This window comes from Coregonus clupeaformis, chromosome 29, assembly GCF_020615455.1.
Source record: "Coregonus clupeaformis isolate EN_2021a chromosome 29, ASM2061545v1, whole genome shotgun sequence".
NCBI classification, from domain to species: Eukaryota; Metazoa; Chordata; class Actinopteri; order Salmoniformes; family Salmonidae; genus Coregonus; species Coregonus clupeaformis.
The window spans coordinates 42054464-42077620 of NC_059220.1; the positions used below are offsets into that span (position 1 = coordinate 42054464).

The following is a 23157-nucleotide window of genomic DNA, read 5'->3' on the forward strand; positions in this document are numbered from 1 at the left end:
AAAGTTCATTGGACCTTCCCCGGCTCAGACCAAAAGAGCACATCTGTTTATCATGGATCATTATGATAGGATGTTATATTGGGGAATTACTGTGATCTTACAAAACATTTTTGTAAGGAAAGATTCTGACTAGCATTTTGGACATTCTTTCTTGATATGCATTCAGCAAATTATGCGTTTGTAAAAGGATTTCTTTCTTTCCAGCTCGTCTACGAATTTTTCCTTCGGTTTTTAGAATCTCCCGACTTTCAACCGAACATAGCGAAGAAGTACATTGACCAGAAATTTGTGATGCAGGTAAGAGCTGAAAGAACCATGGATACCTGCTCACACAGTTTTATTGTGATAGCAAGAGTTTCCAAAGGGCATTTATTTCTTTAAGTGTGACGTCATTTGTCCACAGCTTTTAGACCTGTTTGACAGTGAGGACCCGCGGGAGAGGGACTTCCTCAAAACCACCCTCCACAGGATCTATGGGAAATTCCTGGGACTACGGGCCTACATCAGAAAACATATCAATAATATATTTTATAGGTGAGTTTAATTTCAGCCGACTGTTTATTCTTAGATATTTTAACACCTCAAATCGATTGCTAAAGATTCAATGGTGACTGTTGGTCTTTTTTTTTGTTTTATCACTACTAAGAAATGTATGTTTGGCTGTGTAACTGAATGAAATGTCTCTGTTTTGACAGGTTTATCTATGAGACCGAGCACCATAATGGAATAGCAGAATTGCTGGAGATACTCGGAAGGTACACCTTGAGCTCTAATCCAGCGTGTCTTGCAGTGGACTTTGAATAGTTATTTTTGACTTTTGTCCAGTCTCATGATGTCTTCTCGACTGCAGATAGGATCTCTAACCATTCATGGTCAGCTGTTGTTTATCCTTTCATATTCTGTTACTATTTTGAGTTCAGTTAAAATTATTTATAATAGTATTATTCTTATACAGGGTCTAATTATTGTTTCTCTCTATTTCACAGTATAATCAATGGGTTTGCCTTACCACTAAAAGAGGAGCACAAGATTTTCCTGTTAAAGGTCCTGTTGCCTTTGCACAAAGTCAAATCACTTAGTGTCTACCATCCGCAGGTAAGCCCTTCATTTTTTTCATGTTTAATGTCATGTTCATTAGGCACATAAGGTAAGAAAACGGACTGAAACAGGGAGGGACTACCTTTACTTGTCTAATAAGAAACGTTTTCATTTTCCGTTGAAAGACATTTAAAAACATTTTCCATTGTGTAGCCCTAATGAACATGACACAGTTCTGATGATTGTTCTACTATCAGCCATGCTGCCCTGGGCGCGGTTCAGGAGGGTGCGAAGTTACAGAACGTTCATACAGAAATGCATTGTGTGGAACAGACACGATTCTGTCGTGAAGAATAGGGAGTCGTTTCAGCTCTATTCAATTAATTTTGATCTGCAACTTTCTGAAGGTTTTCCCCTTTTTGCGCTACTGAATACACCCTATGGAAATGGTTGAGTATAGGCCTAGTTCTGGCCAGTTGGCACACAGTGGTGCTTGTTTCCACTGAGGCCAGGCCTGTTCAGGCAGTGGGTGGGGGGGGGGAGGTGAGAACAGTAGCCTGGCTGCTACAAGCTAGCTGTAATCAGATACCTGAGTTACTATGGCGACAAAAGTCCTTGTCAGGGGCCACTTGCTCTTTCTCGCTCTCTGGGCCGGCCTGTGTCTCTGTTTCACTGTATGACTGCTGTCAGCCAAGTGGACCCCTTGAGCTTGTGGAACAGTTCTTAACCTGCTCTGTGGGCCATTACATGCTCTGTGGGCCATTACATGCTCTGTGGGCCATTACATAGCATAGTAGTTAAATTTGAGCTTGATCTACTGTGTTAGCGTTTGTTTTGACCCAGCCTAATGCAAAATGAGAACACCCCTTACAGTAATTATCGTTAGTGTAGTACATTGTAGTTATATCGCAGTTATACTGCTAGTATTACTGTGTCCAAAGTATTACAGTTACTACACTGTAACTGAAACTACGTGACTACAACATTTTTTTAGGGACTATTGTCGGTGTGAATGTCAACACAATAAGACTGATAGGATCAGCCAGAATCACCACTAATTGTGTCCTATATTGTTTTTCTTCCCCCTAGCTGGCATACTGTGTTGTGCAATTTCTAGAGAAGGACAGCACTCTCACTGAACCAGTAAGTCATGTGACATTTCTCCTCACATTTGTGAATTGCTTGTTTATTGTATTTGATATTTGACCAGAGGCTGAAGGTCTATTGCTTATTCCTTCTGTGTTGTATTGTATAATCTGTAGCTCAATTGGTAGAGCACGGCGCTTGTAACGCCAAGGTAGTGGGTTCAATCCCCGGGACCACCCATACGTAAAAATTTATGCACACATGACTGTAAGTCGCTTTGGATAAAAGCGTCTGCTAAATGGCTTATTATTATTATTATTATTATTATTTATTATTATTATTATTATTATATCAACCCATTTATCAAAACTGATCGGTTACACAAGTTTTATGCTCATTACAAGTTTATCAATAATTCACTGATTTATTAATAGCATATACTATAAAAAGGTCATATTAAAGTAAATGTTAATGCTTATTCATGAAAGTCATTATAAAGTGTTACAAACTAATGTATTGGTCAATATCCACTCCACTCACTGATCATTGTCTACCCAGGTGGTCATGGCCCTTCTCAAATACTGGCCAAAGACTCACAGCCCCAAAGAGGTGATGTTCCTCAACGAGCTGGAAGAGATTCTGGACGTCATCGAGCCATCCGAGTTTGTCAAGGTCATGGAGCCCCTCTTCAGGCAGCTGGCTAAGTGTGTGTCCAGCCCGCACTTCCAGGTGACTGACCCTCTAACCTCATGCCACGGGAACCCTGCTATTGGTGCCATTTGATCTTTAGAGTCATTCTAGTCCTGTGGGAAATTACATTTCAGTAGTGAAATGTTTTTAGTTGGTTCCTAGAACTAAGCAGTCCAATACAATGGAAACAAAAGAGAACCAGGAATTTAACGGTTCTGCCTGGATCGGCCCTGTAGTAGAGAACCGACATAATATACAGTCAGGTCCATCATTATTGGCACCCTTGATAAAGATGAGCAAAAAAGACTGTATAACATAAATAATACAAATACTGAGCTACAGTATATTGGATGCTCCAAAAACTTGGGAAGTTATATTATTTTATAATACAATTGCCCAGAGAGATTTTGTTTAACAAGTAATAAAAAATAATCTAAAAAAGATAAGGGTCAAAATTATTGGCACCCCTGTTTTCAATACTCCAGCACCCCCCCTTGCGAGGATGACGACACTGAGCCTTTTTATAAAATGTTTTATGTGATTGGAGAACACATTGGGAGGGAACTTTGACCATTCTTCCATACAGAATCTTTCCAGATCCTTGATATCCTTTGTTTGCTCTTAAGGACTGCCCTCTTAAATTTAAACCACAGGTTTTCAATTGGGTTCAAGTACGGAGACTTGAACCCAATGTGGTCAATTAACTATTTATTTGTGGATTTTGATTAGTGCTTGGGGTTATTGTCTTGTTGGAAGATCCACTTGCGGCCAAGATCCCTCTCAATGAGTTGTCCAATCTCATAAAACATTTTAGAAAAAGGCTCAGTGTCGTTATCCTGGAGTACTGAAAACAGGGGTGCCAATGATTTTGAACCCTATCTTTTAGAGATTGTTTTTATTACTTGTTAAACAAAATCTCTTTATCTGAGCAATTGTATAAAACAATATAACAGATTCCCCAGTTTTTTGAGAATGCAATATAGATCAGCATTTGTATTATTGATTTTGTACAGTCTTTTTCGCTCATCTTTATCAAGGGTGACAATAATTATGGACCTGCGGGTGTCTTGGAGCAGTTATTTCTAGGCTTGAAGGAAGGATGTGACACGTGTCACCTTTTTTTTGTTTCATCAATCAAGAGGACTCATCAGTAGTGCTCTTAATGCGCCTGCAATTAAAGGGATAGTTCACTCAATACATATTTGTTTCCTTACCCTGAAAGCAGTCTATGGACAAAAAGAGGGTGTCCCTTTTAAACCTTCTGATGCCTTACAGTATATGGCTTCCCTTTTCCGTTATCATATTGAGTGAGCTGTCCTGACCGATGGTGCTGTATGCTTGTGGTCACTGTGCAGGTGGCCGAGAGAGCTCTGTACTACTGGAACAACGAGTACATCATGAGTCTAATCAGCGACAACGCAGCCAAGATCCTGCCCATCATGTTCCCGGCACTCTACCGTAACTCCAAGACCCACTGGAACAAGTAAGTAGACCCTTCTCCACTTTGGCCGTGTTCATTAGGCACCAAACGGAAGACGACAAACTGAAATATGGAGTGACTACCTGGACTAAAATCTCATTTTTCATTGCAAAACGTTTTCCGCTTTGTGGCCTAATCAGAATGCCCCATTGGCCACTTACTTATATGTCTCAGAACATGCTGTGTCAGCCAGACATGGGTTTAAATACTATTTGTTTTCTATCAAAAACGTTTTAGCTGCACTTGATTGAGCTTGCCTGGTGCAATAGAACCAATATAATAGTCCCAAAAGTGCACACCCATCTGGCACTCCAGGCAGGCTCAATCAAACCTTCAGTTTTGAAAGAGTTCCAATAATACTAATTAGAACCCAGGCCCCTTGGAAATGTATTGAATTTAGCTGAATTTGAAAGACATTGCCACTTAAAAGTTCAACACCTTACCAAACTGTTTTTATGTGGAATGAGAGTTCTTTAACATTTTAAGCTGCTCTGAAAGTGCAGTGTTGAATGCGGGGAGCTCAACATTAGTACAGACCTACTTTACTCATTCCCCTGAATCAAAATTTAGTTTGGGCTGGAGGACAGGGCTGCCCTTTAAGACATGACAGTACACTGACTTACTTCTGTGTGTGTGTGCAGGACCATCCATGGCCTCATCTACAATGCTCTCAAGCTCTTCATGGAGATGAACCAGAAGCTGTTTGATGACTGCACACAGCAGTTCAGAGCAGAGAAAAATAAGTATGTATACAATATTCTCACTCTAGATTAGCATAATTTTCTGAAGTCTTGATTGTAGTTAAGACTATGGATTATGATGTAATATCATTTACATTAGTATATGGCAAATGCTGACTATAGATTGCAATAGTCGACAGTCTGCATCACAATCTAAACTCAGCAAAAAAAGAAACGTCCTCTCACTGTCAACTGCGTTTATTTTCAGCAAACTTAATGTGTCAATATTTGTATGAACATAACAAGATTCAATAACTGAGACATAAACTGAACAAGTTCCACAGACATGTGACTAACAGAAATGGAATAATGTTTCCCTGAACAAAGGGGGGTCAAAATCAAAACTAACAGTCAGGATCTGGTGTGGCCACCAGCTGCATTAAGTACTGCAGTGCATCTCCTCCTCATGGACTGCACCAGATTTGCCAGTTCTTGCTCTGAGATGTTACCCCACTCTTCCACCAAGGCACCTGTAAGTTCCCGGACATTTCTTGGGGGGGGAATGGCCCTAGCCCTCACCCTGCGATCCAACAGGTCTCAGACGTAAGTAATGGGATTGAGATCTGGCTCTTTGCTGGCCATGGCAGAACACTGACATTCCTGTCTTGCAGGAAATCACGCACAGAACGAGCAGTATGGCTGATGGCATTGTCATGCTGGAGGGTCATGTCAGGATGAGCCTGCAGGAAGGGTACCACATGAGGGAGGAGGATGTCTTCCCTGTAAAGCACAGTGTTGAAATTGCCTGCAATGACGACAAGCTCAGTCCGATGACGCTGTGACACACCGCCCCAGACCATGAAGGACCCTCCACCTCAATCGATCCCACTCCAGAGGACAGACCTCGGTGTAACGCTCATTCCTTCGACGATAAACGCAAATCCGACCATCACCCCTGGTGAGACAAAACTGCGACTCGTCAGTGAAGAGCACTTTTTGCCAGTCCTGTCTGGTCCAGCGACGGTGGGTTTGTGCCCATAGGCGACGTTGTTGCCGGTGATGTCGGGTGAGGACCTGCCTTACAACAGGCCTACAAGCCCTCACTCAGTCCAGCCACTCTCAGCCTATTGCGGACAGTCTGAGCACTGATGGAGGGATTGTGCGTTCCTGGTGTAACTCGGGCAGTTGTTATAATAATAATAATAATAATATAATAATATGCCATTTAGCAGACGCTTTTATCCAAAGCGACTTACAGTCATGCGTGCATACATTTTTTTTGTGTATGGGTGGTCCCGGGGATCGAACCCACTACCTTGGCGTTATAAGCGCCGTGCTCTACCAGCTGAGCTACAGAGTCCCGCAGGTGTGATGTTCGGATGTACCGATCCTGTGCAGGTGTTGTTACACGTGGTCTGCCACTGCGAGGACGATCAGCTGTCCGTCCTGTCTCCCTGTAGCGCTGTCTTAGGTGTCTCACAGTACGGACGTTGCAATCTATTGCCCTGGCCACATCTGCAGTCCTCATGCCTCCTTGCAGCAATCCTAAGGCACGTTCACGCAGATGAGCAGGGACCCTGGGCATCTTTCTTTTGGTGTTTTTCAGAGTCAGCCTCTTTAGTGTCCTAAGTTTTCATAACTGTGACCTTAATTGCCTACCGTCTGTAAGCTGTTAGTGTCTTAACGACCGTTCCACAGGTGCATGTTCATGAATTGTTTATGGTTAATTGAACAAACATGGGAAACAGTGTTTAAACCCTTTACAATGAAGATCTGTGAAGTTATTTGGATTTTATCTTTGAAAGACAGTTTCTTTTTTTGCTGAGTTTAGAAGCTTCAGAAATGAGCTTTAGTGTTTTTAAATGTTGTGGAACTAAACTATTAATTTAATACATTCTATTATTTAGCTGTAATGAATAATGAATCATAGGTTTAATGAATGTAATTTGACCTGATATTATGGCCATAGATGAGCAAATTAACCCTGATATGTATCAAATTACATTGTTTGAGTTTCAGATATGGTTTTGTATAAGGAAATGTTTTGATATTCTTATTTAATATGAAATTGCATATAGAATATAATATTTTCTATTTGTTATTTTAGTTGTTCTACCAGTTATCAACACATTGTTCAATGTTCCAAAAATATAATGCCCAGTGGTTATTCTGTGACTTTAGCTAATATGCTTTCTTTTTTTTGCCGTGGTATTGAGTATCGTATTGATTCTTCAATTGAATGATGTCACGTGATTTATGGCTTTGTCCATAATTTTTAGTCATGACTATGCCCCCATAGGATGACAATGACCCCATCCACAGGGCACGAGTGGTCACTGAATTGTTTGAGCATAAAAATGATGTAAGCCATATGCCATGGCCGTCTCAGTCACCAGATCTCAACCCAATTGAACGCTTATGGGAGATTCTGGAGTGGCGCTTGAGACAGCGTTTTCCATCAACAAAACAACAAATTATGGAATTTCTCGTGGAATAATGGTGTCTCATCCCTCCAATAGAGTTCCAGACGCTTGTAGAATCTATACCAAGGCGCATTGAAGCTGTTCTGGCTCGGGTGGCCCAACGCCCTATTAAGACACTTTATGTTGGCGTTTCCTTTATTTTGGCAGTTACTTGTAGATTGTAATGACTAATGTTGATGATGATGACGTTTGTCTGTTTCATCCTATAGAGAAAAGGCCAAGTCAAAAGAGCGGGAAGAGGCCTGGATCAAGATTGAGAACCTTGCAAAATCCAACCCACAGGTGAGTGAGGGACACATCTGCACTAAGACTCCCTTCACAGCATTGTGTGTGCCATCTAAAGAGCTGAAGTTGTTTTATTTTCTTTCTGTACCCCTGAGTACTGTTTTGGTATGCTGTGCAGAGCATGACCAGTTTTTTTTTTTTTTTATCCTCAATTTTCTGCATGCACTGCAAGTGATTGGTTGGGGGCCACAGCCAATGAGTTCAACCTATCTACTCAATTGCATTCCCAATATATTGTTTTATTTTAGGTAGTGTGCTAGTGTGGATATTGGAACAGAGTCCTAGTGTAAGGTAAAACAACATTTTATGATATCTACTCTTAATCACGGTACTAACGCACAGCTTTTAGATTTAGAGGCTTCAACTGAAGGATCAATGTCTGTACGTCGTCCATCTCTATTATAACCAAATCACCAATAGAAGCAATGACTCCAGCATCAGAGTTTCTAACCCTTCTGCTTATCTAACCTCTTCCTCTTTCTTTGCATGCGACAAGTTCCCATTGTTTTTGTGTTACATTAGTTTCTTATGTGTGTTGATTCCACTGGCCACAATTGACCAGTAGCAATGGAGTCTGATGGTCCATAGAAGTTCATAGGATAAAAAAGACAGTAACAGAAGAAGCCAATGTTGACTTCTGTCTATCTATCAATGCTGATCTAGGATCAGGTTCCCTCCGTACCTGTAGTCTTATTCATTTATGATCTAAAAGGCAAAGCTGATCCTAGATCAGCTCCTACTCTGAGACATTTTATGACTATGGGCCCTGATCTCTCTCTTCAAAATGGGCGTAGCTCCTATAGAGAAGGAATGACAAGTCAAACCATGGACTGAACACTGGGATTAAGTACATTTGTTATGTCTATGTAGAGTATCTACTAGATCTCCCTTGCATGGGGGTAGTCCTGGTAGCTTATCACTAACATTTCATCAACTCTTTTCTCACCTTCCTGTTTGGTGCATGGCTGGCTTGGTGTTTCTTCTTGAAACTTGGATTAGTTCATTAGCATGTTGCATGGTTAGTGTTTTTTGGTCAATTGGTGACAAAGTTTACAAGCATGAATTTGTGATGTGAACAAGGAGTGGTACTTGTGGCAGACTTGGTAGTGCCTAACCGAAGGGAAATACTGTAGTTACACAAGCGAACTATTTTATTCCTTTGGCGCGAACTGTCTCCTCTAACACTTCCCACCCTTCCCTTGTTGCAGTTACAACAGAGAGACCAGAGGAAAGACCGTCCTATGGTGCGGCGCAAGTCGGATCTCCCTCAGGACATCTACACCGCAAATGCCTTGGAGACCCATTGCCGCGCCGACGACATGATCGCCACCCATGATGGGCTCTAGGTCTGCCCCTCCTCTCTCTTCTCTTCTGTCCAGTCCCCTAAATGAGTACCCTCGCCCCTCCATACCCCACTTTCCCCCCCACCCACACAGCACATTCAGAGTACTGGCCCAGTTTCCCTATCTCACCGGTACGCTGCCCCCCCTCCCTCATATTTCTGCTTTCTCAGGTGTTTATGTTTGGGGAAGGGGTGGGTCGCAACTCTTTTAGCTATCGGTCTTGCAGAGTCATTTTTTCCCGCTGAATTGTGCATAAAACAGTATATCGGCTCATCCCTCCCTGCTCTTACTGTACGAATGAAAATGGGGAAGTTTCGTTCCACCTGCGACATCACAAGCTCATGTGAAATGCACAACAAACGTAGAGAGCAGAAACTGAATTTGGGAGGCTCCGCTCGTTTCTTCAGTTTTCTGTCAAGGGGAAACGACAAAGAACAGAGATTGTTGGATGGAGGTGGAGGACTGTTGGATCGACTTTCCGGACGTAATTTTTTTAAATCCCAGGGACATCTGCCAGTGCCAAGACCGTTTGTTCTTTTTTCTGTTTCTGCGTCTGTTTTTCTGTCTGTGACTTTAACAAGGGCGACTAGCTAGGTAGAGCCTGTTTGCCTTCATTTTCTTTGGCCTCAGATGTTTTGACGATGGGTTTCTTGTTTTTTAATAAGCTGAAGAGCAACAGGACTGTCTGAAGTGACTGATCCATCTGTTCTGATGAAGTCACTTTGTGACTGGGATTGAGGGAGGAAGGGAGGTTCTCTGTGGACACTGGACTCTTTACACTACAGTTTGTGCCATATAAATGTTTTATTTTGTATTTCCTTTCTCTTACTCAACTGTTGAATTCCATATGCAATACGTGAGCCGGATCACAGAAATATTGACAGTTCAAACAATGGTACTTCTTATTTCATACGGAGAAACACATTGGGTGGTTGTGTTAGTTTCCACCCGGTTTGTCAAACTCAAAAGCCTCTCTTAGACATTTCAACATCTGTAGCCAGAAGGCACGCACTGTAATGCTGCATTATGCAGAACATTCCAAAAATGTTTAAACTGGAATCACGTTATGACACCTTACCTGGGGGTATCACATAAGGGGTCGTTATTTGGGATGCAAGGTGATTTGTAGATCAGTGATTCTGCACAGCCTGACTGCAATGTAGTCCATCTTAAATGCACACCCCACTGGGCACACACTGGTTGAATCAATGTTTCCATGTAATTTCAATGAAATTACGTTGAACCAATGTGGAATAGACGTTGAATTGACGTCTGTGCCCAGTGGGATCTTGTCCTCAGATCCAGGCTTCAGCAGGAGCCGCGCAGTCCTGGAGCTACTTGCTAGTCAAGCGTTGTCCTCCATTAGTTTCAGAGGTACCCATGATATCACATGTCGTGTCCCTCTCCGTTTATTGAGCTACCTAAAAAGCACTTCCTGAAAACTTGAAAGATGTGACATGTTTGTGTATCTTCAATGAAGCTCTGTTCAGTATCCCGTTGAGTCTATATGTGCAGTCTATTCTGCTTTCTCAAGTCAGGAAGCTGTCAAATCCAGGATTGCTTTGGCCCCCTTGTAAATGTTAGTGTCCGTCTCTTGTACCACTGTTTGAACTTCCAAATGTAGCATGTGTATCCAATTTGTAATGTATTGTTGTCTTGTCCCTGGTAACCTAGCCTGGATGCTAGTTTTAGCATTGTAGCTGCCAATGGAAATGGCCAATGCTAAAACAGATTGACATCGAGGCTTGGCAACTGTATTATTCATAATTGCTTGAATGCAAAAGGTGTAAATTATACAACCATTGTTAGACATGTATTTTTTCCGCTGGAAGAATGGCACTCACCAAAACAATTTCTATCCTAAAAGAATATATTTGCTTTTATATAATGGTATTGGTTTGGAAAGAGATTTTATCAGTTTGCATTTTATTTGTGTTTGAACTGTTGTGGTTTGTTTTCTTGTTGACTCATAAAACAAGTTAGATGGAAAAAAATGTTTTGGTGATTGTTTTTCTAAATTCTTTGCTTGACCGCAGCATCTTTGCAGGATTTTAGTTGAACATGTGCTTTACAAAACAGAATAACTTGACAAGTGTCCTTTTGTATGTAACCTGTACTATATGGCTTCATTTAATATTGTACATATGATTTACTTTGTTTTATGTAGTGTGTTAGATCTAGATTTTGTACAAAACTGTCCTCTGTACAGAATAAAATATCAATAGCAATGACAAGTCGTCAATGTGGCACATACATTCTTCTTTTCCTCTTTCCCTTGTAACTTTGCATTATTAGAAATAACGAGTCATATTTTTCTTTTTTAATTCTTCAAGGTTTGTTCCCTATTCAAAATGTCTGTGACCAGATTTCAGTCCATAGCCTTTGTTTTTCTCAGTTTCAAGTGGTGTACATCTATATAGAATGAATAAAGAGAATATTTGAATTTATATTTTCAACCATACTTCAATTCTGGAGTCATTTTACTTAACGGGAAGTCTCAACGTGGACAGTTATGCGTTTTGACAGTTTAAAGCATGTATGATTGACCTGAAATAAAAAGGTTTGCAAAAAGACTAATATAGTAGTATACTGTAAATTGGTCTCAACTTTTTTGCAGTGTGCGGACAGCACTTCTGTCACTGCTTTTATAGAATTGTGATTTTTCCATAATGTCTCTCAAATCAATCTAAAGAGTACATTCTTAAGACTGTCCAATCGAGCGGGAAATGTTGTAAAATGTAATTATCCTTTTTTTTGTCTTACTGTTGAGCTGAGCATACTACTGAAATGGAGTTGTGACAATTCATTGTAGGTAGCATTATTGACCACAAGAGGGCTCCAAATAACCTATTTGGGGTCTGAATGAATAAAAATGACTTGCTTCAGGCAAACTACAATGTAGTGGTTATGGACCCAAAGCCACCACCTAACTGCCTGATCGAAGTGAAAGGAAGTTTTTTTTTTTTTTGTATTTGAGAAAATATAACGCAACCTGTAAAGTGTTGGTTTCATTAGCTGAAATAAAATATCCCAGACATTTTTCCATACGCACAAAAAGCTTATTTCTCTCAATTTGTACCCACATTTTTTAACATCCTTGTTAGTGAGCATTTCTCCTTTGCCAAGCTAATCCATCCACCTGACAGGTGTGGCATATTGAGAAGCTGATTAAACCGCATGATCATTACACAGGGGCACCTTGTACTGGGGAAAATAATAGGCCACTCTAAAATGTGCAGTTTTGTCACAACACAATGCCACAGATTTCTCAAGTTTTTACGGAGTGTGCAAATCAAATCAAATCAAATCAAATTTTATTGGTCACATGCGCCGAATACAACAGGTGCAGACATTACAGTGAAATGCTTACTTACAGCCCTTAACCAACAGTGCATTTATTTTAAACAAAAAAAGTAAGAATAAAACAACAACAAAAAAAGTGTTGAGAAAAAAAGAGCAGAAGTAAAATAAAGTGACAGTAGGGAGGCTATATATACAGTAAAATAAAGTGACAGTAGGGAGGCTATATATACAGGGGGTACCGTTGCAGAGTCAATGTGCGGGGGGCACCGACTAGTTGAGGTAGTTGAGGTAATATGTACATGTGGGTAGAGTTAAAGTGACTATGCATAAATACTTAACAGAGTAGCAGCAGCGTAAAAAGGATGGGGTGGGGGGGCAGTGCAAATAGTCCGGGTGCTGACATGCTGACTGCAGGAATGTCCACCAGAGCTGTTGGCAGAGAATTTAATGTTAATTTCTCTACCATAAGCCGCCTCCAACGTCGTTTTAGAGAAGTTGGCAGTAAGTCCAACCGGCCTCACAACCGCAGACCACGTGTAACCACGCCAGCCCAGGACCTCTACATCTGGCTTCTTCACCTGCGGGATCGTCTGAGACCAGCCATCCGGACAGTTGATGAAACAGCAGTATTTCTGTCTGTAATAAAGCCCTTTTGTGGGGGGAAAAACAAATTCTGATTGGGTGGGCCTTGCTTCCAAGTGGGTGGGCCTATGCCCACCTATGGCTGCGCCCCTGCCCAGTTATGTGAAATCCATAGATTAGGGCCTAATTTATTTATTTAAATTAACTGATTTCCTTATAAGAACTGTAACTCAGTAAAATCGGTAATTGTTGCATGTTGCATTTATATTTTTGTTCAGTGCATTAGGAAAGTATTCGGACCCCTTCACTTTTTCCACATTGTTACTTTACAGCCTTGTTCTAAAATGGATTAGAATGTTTTTTTCCCCCTCATCAATCTAGACACAATTCCCCATAATGACAAAGTAAAAAGAGGTTTGTAGAAATGTTTGCAAATGTATTACAAATTAAAAACGTATATTACATTTACATAAGTATTCAGACCCTATACTCAGTACTTTGTTGAAGCGCCTTTGGCAGCGATTACAGCCTCAAGTCTTCTTGGGTATTCCTTCGACCTCATGGCTTGGTTTTTGCTCTGACATGCACTGTCAACTGTGGGACCTTATATAGACAGGTGTAGTCCCCTGTAGCTCAGTTGGTAGAGCATGGCGCTTGCAACGCCAGGGTTGTGGGTTCGTTTCCCACGGGGGGCCAGTATGAAAATGTATGCACTAACTGTAAGTCGCTCTGGATAAGAGTGTCTGCTAAATGACTAAAATGTTATGCCTTTCCAAATCATGTCCAATCAATTAAATTTAGCACAGGTGGACTCCAAATTGTAGAAACATCTCAAAGATGATCAATGGAAACAGGATGCATCTGAGCTCAATTTCGAGTCTCATAGCAAAGTGTCTGAATATTTATGTAAATAAGGTATTAGTTTTTTATTTTTAATACATTTGCAAAAATGTCTAAAAACCTATTCGCTTTGTCATTATGGGGTATTGTGTGTAGATTGATGAGGGGAACATTTTATTTAATCATTTTTAGAATAAAGCTATAACGTAACAAAATGTGGAAATAGTGAAGGGGTCAGAATTCTCTCTGAATGCAGTGTGTATGTATATTTCTGTATATGTATATGTACAATTCTGTTTTTATTCATATAAAATGAATAATACGGATCAAAGAATGCAACAATCTCTCTTCAGGGCACTATATCAGGAGGACTACATAACAATTGGGGATAGTTCACCCAAATTACAAAATGACAGTGCCAGGGAAATAAAACCAAAGCATGGATTGCTGTCATACCTTGTCCATAGACTGCTTACAGGGTAAGGAATCCAATGTGTAATTACACCAATGTGTAATTAGAGCATCACAGCACCTACTTTGTCATACTGGATCTCAGGCTTTGTTAGGCTGTTTGTTTCTTTATGGAAAGACATGTCTTTGTATTCTATAGCCCCTATGTAGCTATAGCCCCTATGTAGCTATAGCCCCTAAGTAGCTATAGCCCCTATGTAGCTATAGCCCCTAAGTAGCTATAGCCCCTATGTAGCTATAGCCCCTAAGTAGCTATAGCCCCTATGTAGCTATAGCCCCTATGTAGCTATAGCCCCTATGTAGCTATAGCCCGTATGTAGCTATAGCCCCTATGTAGCTATAGCCCCTATGTAGCTATAGCCCCTATGCCATGAAATCTTTTCTCTATTACATTATTTTATTAAATCAACCATGCACTCACTAACCAGTGCATCACCAGGACTTTCAGATACAAGCAATCAGCACAAAAAGCAGTTTCACGGATCCACATTTTCCATTACGCCCACTTGCACTTTGACACACCAAGCCATGTGGATGATATTTCATAATTGCTCTGCATTTTCTGGATTAGATTTGACTGACAAACGTCAGTGTTTACACCATTCTGCATCCAAGTGCATGATGGATTACCTACTTCCTGTCTCGCTACTAAGGATTTAGAATGAGAGTACTGTTTTTTCAACAGTTGACTAGCTTATCTTTTTGTTGAGTAGAGTATTCATTATTTGTTGCCCAATTTTAAGGTAAAGGTAAAGTTTGAGATATTAAATAGAACTAAAAATGTGCATTTAAAGTGAGTTCCATAAGAGGAGAAAAAGCAATTAAATCATCAACAACACATTAAAAGTCAAAAGACAGAGCAGATGACAAGATTGAGCAGGGTGTTACTCCACTTTGGATCTGGTGAGCGGGTATTCGGTAAGTGATGGCCCCCTAAAACGGAGAGAAAATCTTAGGGCTATTCAAGTTTAGCAGGATGCCATTCGGGAATTTCCGGCGATGCGATGCCCCAGCAACATTCCAACAGCTTACGCATGAGGGTTGCTGAGCAAGTCAATAAATCTCTATTAATAAATCCCAATCAAGCATGTGCACACATAGGGCTCTACCTGTGCAGAGCACATGCCGCTTTGCCCTTCCAGTCTCCAAAATGCCCCTTCGGCATTTGTCGTTCTGAACCCACTGCCCACAAGTCGTTAAATTCTCATCTATGCTTCAGAACCAAAAGGTTGTGCGTCTTTTTATTTTTGACCAATGACCAGACATCAGCATTTAGCGCACAAAGGCGGGCACACATATAGAGATTACTGACCAGAAATAACTTGTTTCATTTCCTCCAGTTTTGCCTGAGTAGGCTTACGTTTATCATCGATATAAAATACAGTTTAGCAATCTACTACCGATTTATCTTTGCAGGACAATAGGCTACCTGGGGATTTGATTGACATTTTTCATATTTTAGATAGGCCTAGTTTGGGTGGCTACTGGTATGTCTAAACATACAGTGAGGGAAAAAAGTATTTGATCCCCTGCTGATTTTGTACATTTGCCCACTGACAAAGAAATGATCAGTCTATAATTTTAATGGTAGGTTTATTTGAACAGTGAGAGACAGAATAACAACAATAAAAATCCTGAAAAACGCATGTCAAAAATGTTATAAATTGATTTGCATTTTAATGAGGGAAATAAGTATTTGACCCCCTCTCAATCAGAAAGATGTCTGGCTCCCAGGTGTCTTTTATACAGGTAACGAGCTGAGATTAGGAGCACACTCTTAAAGGGAGTGCTCCTAATCTCATTTTGTTACCTGTATAAAAGACACCTGTCCACAGAAGCAATCAATCAATCAGATTCCAAACTCTCCCCCATGGCCAAGACCAAAGAGCTCTCCGAGGATGTCAGGGACAAGATTGTAGACCTACACAAGGCTGGAATGGGCTACAAGACCATCGCCAAGCAGCTTGGTGAGAAGGTGACAACAGTTGGTGCGATTATTCGCAAATGGAAGAAACACAAAATAACTGTCAATCTCCCTCGGCCTGGGGCTCCATGCAAGATCTCACCTCGTGGAGTTGCAATGATCATGAGAACGATGAGGAATCAGCCCAGAACTACACGGGAGGATCTTGTCAATGATCTCAAGGCAGCTCGGACCATAGTCACCAAGAAAACAATTGGTAACACATTACGCCGTGAAGGACTGAAATCCTGCAGCGCCCGCAAGGTCCCCCTGCTCAAGAAAGCACATATACAGGCTCATCTGAAGTTTGCCAATGAACATCTGAATGATACAGAGGAGAACTGGGTGAAAGTGTTGTGGTCAGATGAGACCAAAATGGAGCTCTTTGGCATCAACTCAACTCGCCGTGTTTGGAGGAGGAGGAATGCTGCCTATGACCCCAAGAACACCATCCCCACCGTCAAACATGGAGGTGGAAACATTATGCTTTGGGGGTGTTTTTCTGCTAAGGGGACAGGACAACTTCACCGCATCAAAGGGACGATGGACGGGGCCATGTACCGTCAAATCTTGGGTGAGAACCTCCTTCCCTCAGCCAGGGCATTGAAAATGGGTCGTGGATGGTTATTCCAGCATGACAATGACCCAAAACACACGGTCAAGGCAACAAAGGAGTGGCTCAAGAAGAAGCACATTAAGGTCATGGAGTGGCCTAGCCTAGCCACCTTAATCCCATAGAAAATCTATGGAGGGAGCTGAAGGTTTGAGTTGCCAAATGTCAGGCTCGAAACCTTAATGACTTGGAGAAGATCTGCAAAGAGGAGTGGGACAAAATCCCTCCTGAGATGTGTGCAAACCTGGTGGCCAACTACAAGAAACGTCTGACCTCTGTGATTGCCAACAAGGGTTTTGCCACCAAGTACTAAGTCATGTTTTGCAGAGGGGTCAAATACTTATTTCCTTCATTAAAATGCAAATCAATTTCTAACATTTTTGACATGCGTTTTTCTGGATTATTTTGTTGTTATTCTGTCTCTCACTGTTCAAATAAACCTACCATTAAAATTATAGACTGATCATGTCTTTGTCAGTGGGCAAACGTACAAAATCAGCAGGGGATCAAATACTTTTTTCCCTCACTGTGTATATATATATATATATATATATATATATATATATATATATTACATACACTGCTCAAAAAAATAAAGGGAAAACTTAAACAACACAATGTAACTCCAAGTCAATCACACTTCTGTGAAATCAAACTGTCCACTTAGGAAGCAACACTGATTGACAATACATTTCACATGCTGTTGTGCAAATGGAATAGACAACAGGTGGAAATTATAGGCAATTAGCAAGACACCCCCAATAAAGGACTGGTTTTGCAGGTGGTGACCACAGACCACTTCTCAGTTCCTATGCTTCCTGGCTGATGTTTTGGTCACTTTTGAATGCTGGCGGTGCTTTCACTCTAGTGGTAGCATGAGACGGACTCTACAACCCACACAAGTGGCTCAGGTAGTGAAGCTCATCCAGGATGGCACATCAATGCGAGCTGTGGCAAGAAGGTTTGCTGTGTCTGTCAGCGTAGTGTCCAGAGCATGGAGGCGCTACCAGGAGACAGGCCAGTACATCAGGAGACGTGGAGGAGGCCGTAGGAGGGCAACAACCCAGCAGCAGGACTGCTACCTCCGCCTTTGTGCAAGGAGGAGCAGGAGGATTACTGCCAGAGCCCTGCAAAATGACCTCCAGCAGGCCACAAATGTGCATGTGTCTGCTCAAACGGTCAGAAACAGACTCCATGAGGGTGGTATGAGGGCTCGACGTCCACAGGTGGGGGTTGTGCTTACAGCCCAACACCGTGCAGGACGTTTGGCATTTGCCAGAGAACACCAAGATTGGCAAATTCGCCACTGGCGCCCTGTGCTCTTCACAGATGAAAGCAGGTTCACACTGAGCACACTCTTGGCAGGTTTGTTGTGGTGCCATATTCTTTCAATTTTTTAATAATGGATTTAATGGTGCTCCGTGGGATGTTCAAAGTTTCTGATATTTTTGTATAACCCAACCCTGATCTGTACTTCTCCACAACTTTGTCCCTGACCTGTTTGGAGAGCTCCTTGGTCTTCATAGTGCCGCTTGCTTGGTGGTGCCCCTTGCTTAGTGGTGTTGCAGACTCTGGGGCCTTTCAGAACAGGTGTATATATACTGAGATCATGTGACACTTAGATTGCACACAGGTGGACTTTATTTAACTAATTATGTGACTTCTGAAGGTAATTGGTTGCACCAGATCTTATTTAGGGGCTTCATAGCAAAGGGGGTGAATACATATGCACGCACCACTTTTCCATTATTATTATTTTTGAATTTTCGAAACAAGTTATTTTTTTCATTTCACTTCACCAATTTGGACTATTTTGTGTATGTCCATTACATGAAATCCAAATAAAAATCCATTTAAATTACAGGTTGTAATGCAACAAAATAGGAAAAACGCCAAGGGGGATGAATACTTTTGCAAGGCACTGTACTTTTGCTCCCCTAAAATGGGGGGACTATGTATAAAAATGCTGTAATTTCTAAACGGTTCACCTGATATGGATGGAAATACCCTCAAATTAAAGCTGCCAGTATGCACTTTAACTTCATAGTCATTGTTTGATTTCCTAACCGAAAAAAAAAGGACCAAAAAAAGTAAAAATGCTTCACTGTCCCAGTAATTACGGAGGGCACTGTAATTCATATCATAGGCCTAACAGTATTGTAGTGCCCTTTTTACTTCCACACAATATAGATGGATTGCCCCGTCCTGCCCCTAGGGGTCCACCGCCCTGCAGCGCCCCAACCTAACACACCCAACTCAGCTTTAGGATCTTAGTGAAACATTAATTATTGGTTTCAGGTGTGTTAGGCCAAGGCCAGAGTGACAACAGTATGGCAGACCCCCAGGGCCAGGACTGAGCAGCCTAGCAGCTAGGGATTGCCTGAATAGGTACAGTGAGGGAAAAAAGTATTTGATCCCCTGCTGATTTTGTACGTTTGCCCACTGACAAAGACATGATCAGTCTATAATTTTAATGGTAGGTTTATTTGAACAGTGAGAGACAGAATAACAACAACAAAATCCAGAAAAACGCATGTCAAAAATGTTATGAATTGATTTGCATTTTAATGAGGGAAATAAGTATTTGACCCCTCTGCAAAACATGACTTAGTACTTAGTGGCAAAACCCTTGTTGGCAATCACAGAGGTCAGACGTTTCTTGTAGTTGGCCACCAGGTTTGCACACATCTCAGGAGGGATTTTGTCCCACTCCTCTTTGCAGATCTTCTCCAAGTCATTAAGGTTTCGAGCCTGACGTTTGGCAACTCGAACCTTCAGCTCCCTCCACAGATTTTCTATGGGATTAAGGTCTGGAGACTGGCTAGGCCACTCCAGGACCTTAATGTGCTTCTTCTTGAGCCACTCCTTTGTTGCCTTGGCCGTGTGTTTTGGGTCATTGTCATGCTGGAATACCCATCCACGACCCATTTTCAATGCCCTGGCTGAGGGAAGGAGGTTCTCACCCAAGATTTGACGGTACATGGCGCCGTCCATCGTCCCTTTGATGCGGTGAAGTTGTCCTGTCCCCTTAGCAGAAAAACACCCCCCAAAGCATAATGTTTCCCACCTCCATGTTTGACGGTGGGGATGGTGTTCTTGGGGTCATAGGCAGCATTCCTCCTCCTCCAAACACGGCGAGTTGAGTTGATGCCAAAGAGCTCGATTTTGGTCTCATCTGACCACAACACTTTCACCCAGTTCTTCTCTGAATCTTCAGATGTTCATTGGCAAACTTCAGATGGGCCTGTATATGTGCTTTCTTGAGCAGGGGGGACCTTGCGGGCGCTGCAGGATTTCAGTCCTTCACGGCGTAGTGTGTTACCAATTGTTTTCTTGGTGACTATGGTCCCAGCTGCCTTGAGATCATTGACAAGATCCTCCTGTGTAGTTCTGGGCTGATTCCTCACCGTTCTCATGATCATTGCAACTCCACGAGGTGAGATCTTGCATGGAGCCCCAGGCTGAGGGAGATTGACAGTTATTTTGTGTTTCTTCCATTTGCGAATAATTGCACCAACTGTTGTCACCTTCTCACCAAGCTGCTTGGTGATGGTCTTGTAGCCCATTCCAGCCTTGTGTAGGTCTACAATCTTGTCCCTGACATCCTTGGAGAGCTCTTTGGTCTTGGACATGGTGGAGAGTTTGGAATCTGATTGATTGATTGCTTCTGTGGACAGGTGTCTTTTATACAGGTAACAAGCTGAGATTAGGAGCACTCCCTTTAAGAGTGTGCTCCTAATCTCAGCTCGTTACCTGTATAAAAGACACTTGGGAGCCAGAAATCTTTCTGATTGAGAGGGGGTCAAATACTTATTTCCCTCATTAAAATGCAAATCAATTTATAAAATTTTTGACATGCGTTTTTCTGGATTTTGTTGTTGTTTTTCTGTCTCTCACTGTTCAAATAAACCTACCATTAAAATTATAGACTGATCATGTCTTTGTCAGTGGGCAAATGTACAAAATCAGCAGGGGATCAAATGCTTTTTTCCCTCACTGTATCTCCCTGACGTGGGCATGTTTTCAATACAGACTCTTTTTGTCGTACAGTATTCCATATAAGGCAACTAGACCTTATGAAAGTTGCACGGTATACCCTTAATCTTGTAATAAATCAAATCTAGTGATACATGACTTGACATTTCTGCCATCCATTGTGACATTGTGGGAGGATAAGCAACCTTCCAATTAATGGCAATGCATTTCTTAGCTGCTATAAATGCTAGGTTATACCGTTTCTTCTGATAACATTCTGCAGTATCAACATTTCCAAGCTAACAAATACAGGGAGAATAAAAATGTAGACATGCTGAGATAAAAGAACATACTCTTTGCCAGAATTCAGCCAGCCTTCACAAGAGCATAACATATGCAAATATTTCCCTTTTTGTGTTTTACACCTCCAGCAGAGGAATTACATTTCTGGCTGCATGATATTCAGTTTCACTGGCATATAGTATGTTCTACGGATGGTCTTACACTGCAGTAATTTATGTCTGAGATTATATGAACATAACTGGGCATTCAAACATACTGTATCTGTATCCATTCACCATCATCAATGGTGTCTCCCAGGTCTTCCTCACATTTCTATTTGACATGTTTTTGTGTCATCAGGAAAAGCCTCTATCAACCCTTGATACAGTTTGGAAATCAACTTTAGAGGTTTGTCAGACTGCTTAAAATAGTTGAAATCTTTGAAGCTTTTGGCTTGTCCAGTGTTTGCTGCACAGAGAGAATAAAGTGTGGCATCTGCAAAAGTACACCTTAGTGCCTTCACAGACTGGTCTTCAGATGAGGCATGACAAAACATTACCTTGGCGTACATGTATACATTATATTATCCAAGAATAGAACCAATGGTTCAATACTTGAAATGACCATTATTCCCAGATCCCAGACTGTAGCCTACCCATCAACTCAGGATGGAACTTTGTATCCATTCACTGATTGTTATAATATACTACATAATTCACCTGAGCTCTGTAGACTGGTCTTCCCTGGCTGTCACCCTCCTGGGACACCTGTCACCATCTGATCCTGCTAAGACATGATATGCATAGTGTTGTATACTGACTGTGCACCATGACAATGTAGCCTGTAGAGGTGTTTATACCGTGTCAGTGTGAAAAGTAGGGAATTAGCTAGGGAAACTGACAGATCAATAACGTTAAATTGCTATACTGACTCTAATAAAAACTCACATTGCGCTGTCAAAAAACGTCTGAATATCAGTATTCAATCATTTGGCTGCTGGTTTCATCGTTTGATTCAGGTCTAGTGTGATTGAGGCTAAAATAATAGCCAAAGTTAGTGAGCCTGCTAGCTAGCTAACATTAGCCAACATTAGCCAACGCCGGTAGTATGGGCGATGGACGCGGATATAGAGCAGGCATTACGCACAGATCCATCTCCACCTCAGTGTCCAGCTGGGCTGCGGTACGTGCCTGCTCTTATCCGTGATTGTCTACTGGGCACACACGTCACCCTCCTCTGGTCACCCAGGTATCGGTCGTACAGTGCGCTGCCTGACCGGAAAGTACTGGTAGCCTGCCTTGGCTAAGGATGTGAGGGTGTATGTCTCCTCCTGCTTGGTGTGCAACCAGAGTAAGGCACCTAGGCACCTCCCAGCGGGTAAGTTACAACCTTTACCAGTTCCACAACGACCATGGTCTCACCTAAGTGTTGATTTCTTGACTGATCTTCCCCTCTCCCAAGGTAACACCACCATCCTGGTCGTTGTGGACAGCTTTTCCAAGTCCTGCCACCTCCTTTCTCTGCCCGGTCTCCCCACGGCCCTGCAAACTCCCCTCCGCCTGCCCTGCCGGAAGCTAAGCCCGCGGTTTGTGGGGCCGTTCAAAGTCCTGAGGGGAATCAACAAGGTCACTTATAGATTATTACTTCCCCCTGATTACCGATTAACCCCTCGTTTTATGTGTCTCTCCTCAGGCCGGTGGTGGCTGGTCTGCTCCAGGAGTCTGAGGTGCGGGAGGTCCCTCCACCTCCTCTGGACATTGAGGGTGCCCCGTCGTACTCTGTCCGTTCCATCCTGGATTCGAGGTGTCGGGTTGGGGGCCTTCAGTACCTCGTGGAGTGGGAGGGGTACGGTCCAGAGGAACGGTGCTGGGTCCCGGTGAGGGATATCCTCGATCCCTCCCTGTTGCGGGATTTCCACCGTCGCCATCCGGCTCGCCCTGCTCCGCATCCTCCTGGCCGTCCCCGAGGCCGGGGTCGTCACCAGCTTACTAGCCACTGCCGCTCCATATATCATCATTCCATTTGTCTTGTCTTGTCATTATA

General features: G+C 42.1%; 1 protein-coding gene across 6 annotated transcripts in view; it reads left to right on the top strand.

The window, feature by feature from the left end:
• ppp2r5ca (protein phosphatase 2, regulatory subunit B', gamma a) overlaps positions 1 to 11659 on the top strand; it is a 35797-nt gene extending 24138 nt beyond the window's left edge. For 3 of the 6 annotated variants that reach the window (XM_041855582.2, XM_041855580.2, XM_041855578.2), the window contains 10 exons: positions 205 to 297; positions 404 to 534; positions 696 to 755; positions 987 to 1095; positions 2128 to 2181; positions 2683 to 2853; positions 4170 to 4297; positions 4936 to 5037; positions 7667 to 7739; positions 8951 to 11659. In XM_041855582.2, the coding sequence (XP_041711516.2) occupies positions 205 to 297; positions 404 to 534; positions 696 to 755; positions 987 to 1095; positions 2128 to 2181; positions 2683 to 2853; positions 4170 to 4297; positions 4936 to 5037; positions 7667 to 7739; positions 8951 to 9088 (1059 nt within the window). In that variant the 3' untranslated portion in view covers positions 9089 to 11659. Of the gene's footprint in view, positions 1 to 204; positions 298 to 382; positions 535 to 695; positions 756 to 986; positions 1096 to 2127; positions 2182 to 2682; positions 2854 to 4169; positions 4298 to 4935; positions 5038 to 7666; positions 7740 to 7990; positions 8034 to 8950 lie in introns of all 6 variants that reach the window. The other 3 variants (XM_041855579.2, XM_041855577.2, XM_041855581.2) reach the window with 2 other exon arrangements.
• Positions 11660 to 23157: the final 11498 nt, after the last annotated feature.